The 8703-nt window shown below is 43.2% G+C and overlaps 2 protein-coding genes across 2 annotated transcripts; one reads left to right on the top strand and one right to left on the bottom strand.

Moving 5' to 3' along the window:
- Positions 1-1487: 1487 nt before the first annotated feature.
- Positions 1488-4395, bottom strand: h2az2a (H2A.Z variant histone 2a). Its single transcript, XM_030737660.1, has 5 exons — positions 4248-4395; positions 3128-3205; positions 2902-3015; positions 2656-2785; positions 1488-2484 (listed from the first exon to the last, which is right to left on the bottom strand). The coding sequence occupies exons 1-5, from the start codon at positions 4248-4250 to the stop codon at positions 2423-2425; spliced, it is 387 nt and encodes a 128-aa protein (XP_030593520.1). The 5' UTR covers positions 4251-4395; the 3' UTR covers positions 1488-2422.
- A 310-nt stretch (positions 4396-4705) lies between these two features.
- LOC115785591 (transcriptional activator protein Pur-beta) lies at positions 4706-8214 on the top strand. Its single transcript, XM_030737339.1, has one exon. It carries the CDS (start codon positions 4828-4830, stop codon positions 5902-5904), a length of 1077 nt encoding a protein of 358 aa, XP_030593199.1. The 5' UTR covers positions 4706-4827; the 3' UTR covers positions 5905-8214.
- Positions 8215-8703: the final 489 nt, after the last annotated feature.

Below are 8703 nucleotides of genomic sequence, written 5' to 3'. Positions count from 1 at the left end.
GTGTGAATGTTGCTGTGATTTTAAAAGCTGTCCTGTTAACCAAGTGGATCCTCTGAAAGTTGAAGCTCAAAGATTTTCTCATAATCATCTGAAAACAGCAGCCCTGCTGTCCTTCAGAACCACTGCAGCACAGATGAAGCAGGAGCAAGTGTGTGAAACAAAGTCTTTATGCTTTGAATGGGTAACACATGGGAATAAATCTGAAGTCTAATCATGATTTATTCAGGAAAAGGAAAAACAAACAGTCCTCCTTCAGGTTGGTGAGGAACTGCAAACTTTGCAGACAGCCGCCCACAGCACAGCTGATCACAGCCTGAGCCAAATTTAGACCATTACAAAGAACTGATATGGAAACGTGGCACTGATGACTGTGGAGGTGATTTGATGACAGTGACTTCATCGTCATGTTCAAGAAACCGCTGAGACTATCTGAGCTTCTTGACATGGTGTGTTATCCTGCTGGAAGCAGAAGATGGGCACACTGTGATCATAAAAGATGTAGCCGGCAGATACTCAGGCTGCTTCTGATGCAGAAATCGGTCTCCTCAGACCAGGAAACATCTTTGGTTTTGGTGAGCCTGTGTGAACTGTATCCTCAGTCTCCTGACAGTCAGTGTGGTCTTCTGCTGCTACAGCACATCTGCTTCAAGGGTCGGATCAGAGATCCTCTTCTGCATACCTTGGTTGTCATGAGTGGATATTTGAATTGTTGATGTCAGAGATCAGCTTGAAGCAGTTGATCTCTGACATCAAAAAAACATTTTCTCCCAAAAACTGCTGCTTACCAAATATTTACTCTTTTTTCTGTGAACCTGAGATGGTTGTGCTTGAAAATCCCTCCTGAAAGCAGCCCATCTGAAACCAACAACCGTGGTACGTTCAAAGTCACTTAAATGGCTTCTTCATCCTGATGCTGCTTGAACTTCAGCAGGAAATCTCGACCATGTCTACATGCTTAAATGCATGAAGTTGCCGATATGTGATTATGTATGACTAATTAATTGAAATACACTAATTAGGATGATTTAGAAAATTCAGTATTTGACAAAGGTCCTTTTTTTAACCCATGTCCATGTTTTTAGGCGTTGGAGATCTAGCTCACTGTAGAGGAAAATATTATCCATATCAATGTAAATGTTTAAAAAAGCTTGTTTAATAAGGACCAAGTGTAACTGGCAAAGCTGGTTGCTCCCCCTCCTGGCACATGCAAGTCTGACCCTGTGGTGAGACCACGAAGTTGAGTCAGATCACAAAAAGATAACCTGCTGCAGTTTGCCTGACTCAAGAAACCTGGTTTTTGTTTTTATGGAAACATGAAGATGTATTTCTTTACATTTTCAATGAGCAGCTGACACCCTTTCTTTTCACCCGTCTGGAGTTTCCAAACTACTGTAAGTGAAAGTGAAAACATATTTGGAGCTTTGCTCGTGTTGCAGCGTCACACAAAGTACAATTCTTCATAAATGAGTGGAGGTTTCAAACCAAAGCAGAGAACATGCCAACGGTGTTTATTCAAAGATAAAATGGGCAAAGTCATTTCCCTGAACACAGCTTTTAAAAAAAGGCTCCAATCTCAGTACTTCAAAAATGTAAAGGACTTTTAGAAGGGGACAGTTTTTATGCCTAAATACTTGGGTAGTGCAGGCAAATGTTTTCAGCACTCATCAGTTATCCTCTACTCATCCTGTCTGGGTACCAGCTGTACCCAGGGGTGATATGTAGCTGACAAACGGCAGGATTTGAGTTCCACAGTGAGGCAATAAGTTTACAGTGTTTCCACTTAGCTGAGGATCACACTGCCCATATGGAATTTCAAGTTTAACACACTGTTTTCACTGCTGTAAACATGATCACAAAACACTGTAGCAGGCGGTTACAACACGTTGCTTTCAATATTTCACTCTGGCGTAAAAAAAAGTAACTTTTAATACATCACTATGCTTGTGCAGTTCAAAGAAATTTACATTAATTCAAAAGAAAAAAAGCACCATTTTACCATTTAGCTGTTATCCAATTTACTATCAAAAAAGAAAAAAAAAAAAAGAAATTTCCTTAAAAATGTGTCATAGTAAATATTGTAACTTCAGAGAAAATAACCACAAACAAGATCTTTTTTATAAAAACAGTTTAACAATTTGTTTTTCAGTATAAAACATTACACAGAGCCAGGCCAATCAAACAAATTCACTGCCACCATTTCAAATAATCATTAACTCCCCAGTCAAACGTTCTACATTAACATACAAAGGATTTACTGTCTTTAAGGGGTTTCTGTACTTTTTTCTAGTTATTGGAAAATATAACAAACACAAAGGCTAACAATCACTCTTCGTTTGCTATAATATTAATAATAAAAAAGAACAAAGGTCAACTCCTGGTCCAATCAAAGCCCAAGCCCCAAAATTTCTGGTCAACATGGCATCTATGCAGTCTTCTGCTGGCCCTTCTTCCCAATGAGGGATTTGTGAATGTGGGGAATGACACCTGAAAGTGAAGAGAGAAAAAAAAAAAAAAAAAAAAAAAAGAAGCACATGAGATGGTGGCTGTGATCTACAGAAATGGAGCATAAATAATCTGCAAATACAATGCACAATCAGTACACAAAAGCTTGGTAAAAGATTATGGATTAATCAGTTTAGGAGACTGCCAGCTCACCTCCTCCGGCAATGGTTGCCTTGATAAGTGAGTCCAACTCTTCATCACCACGGATGGCCAGCTGCAAGTGGCGAGGAGTGATACGCTTCACTTTCAAGTCTTTGGAGGCGTTACCTGCCAACTCTAGTACCTGAAAACAAACATTAGTGCCAACAGCAAAATTAACTCCACAGAAAATAAACAAAGCTGACATTCAGTGACACTGTTCAATCAAAATCACAGAACGGGAGAAAGGAGAAGCCTTACTTCAGCGGTGAGGTACTCAAGGATGGCAGCACTGTAAACAGCTGCTGTGGCTCCTACACGACCGTGGCTGGTTGTGCGGGTCTTCAAGTGCCTGTGGATACGACCCACTGGGAACTGTCAGGAAGCAGACACAAGATAGTGGTCTCAGTTAAAGAAAGCTCCCTGTGGCTCGTAACACCTGCGGCAAAGCCACAAACTGCACTGAGATAAAAGGGATGACATTTACCTGCAGCCCAGCTCTCTGGGAGCGCGACACTGCTTTCGCCTTGGCTTTGCCGCTGTCTTTTCCTGCTTTGCCACCAGCCTGCAGCGAGTAATTAAATGGGAAACAAAAAGAGGATGAAATCATTAAGTAGAAGCAAAACTAACCAGAAAAAAGAAAAGAAAAGCGTGAAACAGCTGCCTGACTTTTGTTAACGTGAAACAAAACTGAAAAAGGAGATCAAAAATTAAAGTGAGGGATTGATTTACAAAAAACAAAAAAAACAAAAAAACGTCTAATTTAAATAAATCTGAGTCAGCGCTCAACTCTTCGTGTTATTGTTCGAGTGGTTTACGTTACAAACGCCCGGCCAACAGTCGTCGCTTTCCCGCCAATCAAAAATAAAACACAAAACAGCAGCGGTAAAGTTAACGATCTCCGGAAACAACAAGCACACACGCTAATGAAAAAGCAGCCCGTTTATCAATGTTAATTCCGAGCCAATCTCATAAAAAACACAAGAACCTGTCAGCGGGTTGCTGGCAGCTACCCCGCGACAAACAAAACAGACGCGCCGCCTCAGAACCGTCAGTGGGGCAAGTTTTCATTCAGAAATCTGCACAGACAAAAGTTTGACTCAAAGTCACCTGGGCGCAATTAAAGCACAAAGTCGACCTTACTAGTCTCCCATCGTTTACAGACTAATTAAAAAAAAATTATTCAACTGCTAACAGCTAACCAGCCGTTAAACCAATGGACTGGCTAAAGTTAGCTTGCAATTATTGCTAAAGCACCGTCCGGAGGCTACACCGACTCAAAGAGCAGCTTTTTTTTTTCTCCTAAATGAGCGCCCTGCCTCTAGAAAAGTATAAATACCTCGAAAACAACTCGCAGCAAACATACAGCGCTGATCACCACTATACTTTTAACAGAAAATCCACAGAAGTCGAACTTCTCACGGTAACGTTAATGCTAACGGGTTAGCCGACAGTTAGCTTCTTAGCAAGCTTGTTAACCACACATTCTGCCCGGATTTCCCCAGTTCAAATTCAAAGCGGCACTTTCTACAACTGCACTGTTATTCAAGGAAAAACGGAGCAACGATCCACGGCGACATGCTGAGCATTAGCCCGAGATCACATACCATTTTTCCGACTTGTTATTTGATTGTAGCGCTGAGTAGGTTCCAAACAGTTTAGGCTCCCGAAAGCAAAGAAACAATAAACCCTTTCGCAAATCGTTTGCATGCGACACCTCGTGGGAGTCCAGAGAGCCAATCGGAGTTCGCGTTGTTACTTCGAATCTCAGTCTTAGCCAATAGAATGGCGGTTTGCAGAAATTCCACCCATCCCCCACCCTAAGCTTATCGTGCCTGCCTTTGCGCACGAAACCAACAAGTAGGCGGGACTCTGTGTGTGTGTGTGGAGTGTCCTTCCAGGGACAGCCGTCCTAAAAACGTGCAAACTACACAACCAGCACGCTGTTGCAGGGATTAACTCAGTGCAATTCAGTACAAGGACACCTATAACTTCTTCAAATATATATACTCTTGCACTGGCTTCATTTGCGAATTAATTATGGTTGTAGAACGGTTACTAAATGACATGTACTCCGGTGAAAATAGACACTGGGCAAATAACCGACAGGCAGTTATAGATTGTAAATACAGTATCTCCTCGAATGTCATCTGGAAAGCCGTTACGTTTTATTGACAGACAGGACAAATGGCGAATCAAAACGCACGCCCTCCGTCTGATATTTTAATTGACAGACACAGCAGCCAATCGGAGCTCAGCAGTCACAGTCCGGTTGCCTCCGTGAGCTCGGTAACAAGGGGGTGGGGGTCAAAGATACGCAGAGAAAACGGGCTGCTGGTGGCGAAGATGGCGGATGGGGATAGTGGTAGTGAGCGCGGTGGCAGCAGCGGTGGCGGAGGGGGTGGAGGCGGCGGGTTTCAGCATTATCAGCGGGAACCGGAGACCCAGGAACTGGCGTCGAAGCGGCTGGACATTCAGAACAAACGCTTCTACCTTGATGTAAAGCAGAACGCTAAAGGCCGGTTCATCAAAATCGCCGAGGTCGGTGCTGGGGGCTCCAAAAGTCGACTGACCCTCTCTATGTCAGTTGCGGCCGAGTTCCGTGACTACCTGGGGGATTTCATAGAGCACTACGCCCAACTTGGGCCTAGTACCCCGGAGCAGATTGCTCAGTCATCCGGTGGGGATGACACCGGGCCTAGACGGGCCTTGAAGAGTGAGTTCCTGGTGCGTGAGAACCGTAAATACTACCTCGACCTGAAGGAGAACCAGCGGGGTCGGTTTCTCCGGATCCGACAGACCGTCAACAGAGGCCCCGGTTTCGGAGTTGGAGTGGGTGGCATTCCCGGTGCTGGCCTGCAGGCCGGACAAACCATCGCACTCCCGGCCCAAGGCTTAATAGAGTTCCGCGACGCTTTGGCCAAGTTGATAGACGACTACGGGGGAGATGAGGAAGAGGTGGCCGGTGGCGGAGGGGCCGGGGGCTACAGCGAGCTTCCGGAGGGCACCTCAATCATGGTGGACTCGAAGCGGTTCTTCTTTGACGTCGGATCCAACAAGTACGGAGTTTTCTTGCGGGTGAGCGAAGTAAAGCCCAGTTACAGAAACTCTATAACAATCCCCTTCAAGGCGTGGAGCAAGTTCGGCGGAGCGTTCAGCCGCTACGCCGAGGAAATGAAAGAGATCCAGGAGCGGCACCGGGATAAGATGTATGAGAGGAGAGCCGGAGAGGAGTCGGAGGGAGACGATGTGGACGACGATTGATGGAGAGGGGAGAGGTGGCTATTTGTGATGGAGCTGACAACAAGATGCAAAGCCTGGATATAAACAGAAACGGAGAGAGAGGAACGACTATTCTGTGCATGATGAAATGAACTTAAAAATCCGGAGTAAAAAAAAAAAGTATATTTGACTGAGAAATTACTGTCTATATAAGAGAATCATGTTCTAAAGTTTAGGTGGATGTTATAGCTAATTGAGTGCAGACTGCAGTAGTCAGCTCCTGTATGAGATTCCCCATTGATTTAAAAAAATATATATAAGTATATATCTATATATCTCTATATATAGATTGTCAATGTAATGACCTCACATGTAGCCCAGCAAATTAAGTTTGGCAGAGACACCGCAGTAGGTTACCAGTACCACTTCCTGGTTGACATCCAATGGTAAGAGCTCACCTGGCGCTGACCTGTGGTCTGTGTGGGATGATGATGATGATAATAAGGAAGTGTGAAACATGTGACATACTCAAACCAGCAGGTGCAGAGTGCCAGTGAGCCAGAGCACCTGCACCGCTCACCATGGATGTGTGTGTGTGTGTTTCTTGTCTAAAGTGACCTGTAATGAACGGCTTGCCCAGACAGACCCACAACACTCAGAGCCACAGTTTCAGCTACATGGGAGGGGGGGGGGGGCACCCTTGGCATTGCTGGACATCCTCTCAGCCCAGTGAGGTTCCCTGTAAGGTGATCTGTTACAAGCACACGACTCATTTGGATTCTCCAGACAATCCAAATGAGTTCAAATGACCTCCCACCCTGCCTCTCCTCATTTTGCACCCTTCCTCTCTTCCTCCTGGGCATCCTTCAGGTGCTGACTTCTTGCTCCAATAGCTGAATTGCGGTGAGGCCTGCTCACACGTGGCTCGTTGTGTCTCAGGGCTGGCAAGTCCCATCTGTATTTTGGGGTGTATATCAGCTCTACCTGTGCCTGTGCACCATCCTCAAGAGGTTCTGGGTCCAGATCTGGTCAGCCAGTTGCTGCAGCTGAGCCATCTATGGCAACTGATGATGTCTCCTAAGATGCAGGGCCACGTCTGACCCCTGTGACCTTTTTGTCGCAGGGGGGATGCAGCGAGCTCAGGCCTCTAGCACTGGTCACGAATTTAAAAGCTTAATATTGCCGGGCTTGAGCTACAGTCTCGAGGGTATCGACCTTGTTGACTTACTTAGGGTGCACCATTTGGATCCTCTAATCTTGAACTCAGACTATTAATGACTGAAGCAATATTCAGTCTGATTGTAACAAAAATTAGGTGCTTTTGGAAAACAAACCCACAATGGGGTGTTGTACCTAAAGGAAAATAAAGAAAAATATATATACTGGAAGAGATTTACTTACTAAAAAAGATCCAATATAGATAATTATTTTTCAAAAGAGATATATTAAAATATGTCTTAGAAATATGAGACATTTAATAGATAATGCTGCCTAAAGTGGCTTATTTAAAACACTAAACTTGGATGCAAATGTCCAGGGTGATATTTCATACCTGCTTTTTTCCTAACATGTCTTTTTTTTTTTCCTTAGAGGAAATTAAAGAGAGTACAACAAATTGATAACAGAGTATGTTATAGCAATTTATAGAAACAACTTCACTGAAGTAGTTTGTCAGCAAACACTCAGCACTCCAGTTCACTTTACAGAGCATCGAGTTGTCCCCTCGTTTCAGTCCACACCTTTTAACCCATGTTTTGTCATGAATTGGCTTTCCATCAGTTGCCATGTGACGCAAACAAACACCTGAAATCATCGATATTTTGTCTTTAGTGCTCCTTTTTAAAAATATGATCATTTTTGCATGCCTGTTTCTACGGGGAGCTGCCTTGTGTTCTTTTCTTTTGCATATTCTGATTGCTGTATAATGGTATTTATCCATATTTTTGAGAGCGGTTTAAAGTTTTATTTCTGTGTTGCAATAGACAAAAGAAAGTTTACTCCACAGCCTGATTCATTGAAAAAAAAGAAGCCACCACTTTCCCACAGATTTTGGGGAAGGTCACCTTCATCGTCCCGTTTCCTTTGGTGTGTGAAACCTCGTTGAATTTTACTTTACCCACTTCAACACAGCAGAGAAATGCCATATGAAAAAATCAACACCTGGGAGCAATAGTTTTTTTTTCTTTTCTATTAATATGAGTATACTATATATGATATTACACATGCGATTGAACTACATCCTTCTTCCTGTACTGTGTTACGTGAAATGGCAGCTGTTTCAGTCATGTGTGTTCTGCTGTAATATTCTACCAAGTTCCTTTCAACGAGAAATAAAAGGTTTTTTGCTCAGGAGAGGCGTCCTGTTTTTTATCCCAGCATAACAGAAAAGAAACTTTATTCTTTGCATAAATGAAACAACTGTGTTTGCTTTTGTTGCTGTGATTATTTCTATGAATGTGTTTTCCTCAGTGATGTGCTCCTTAATCAGCTGACACTCAGAAATGCTCTCAGACTTCCATAAAATATCCTCATGTTACTCCACATGAAACTTTTAATTTAATAAAGTAAGAAAACTATAAAATCACATTTTTATGAAGCTGTGAGAATTTGGTGCTGTGGTTAGCCCTGTGGTTTCTAACCACACATCACGAGTTCTGATGATGGGAGAATAAAACAAGGTGTCTAATATTTATATTTAAGACTTTATAAATGAAACTAAAATATAACGTGAACTACAGCAGTGGTGCTCTTCATAGATAGATGGCAGCAGCTGACTGCATTTAGGCGTGGAGACATGGTCAAGATGTTCTGCTGAGGTTCAAACTGAGCTGCAGAATGGAG

This window comes from Archocentrus centrarchus, chromosome 9 (assembly GCF_007364275.1).
Source record: "Archocentrus centrarchus isolate MPI-CPG fArcCen1 chromosome 9, fArcCen1, whole genome shotgun sequence".
NCBI lineage: Eukaryota > Metazoa > Chordata > Actinopteri > Cichliformes > Cichlidae > Archocentrus > Archocentrus centrarchus.
Note: the sequence above shows the minus strand (reverse complement) of the source record. Positions and strands in the feature narration are given on the sequence as shown.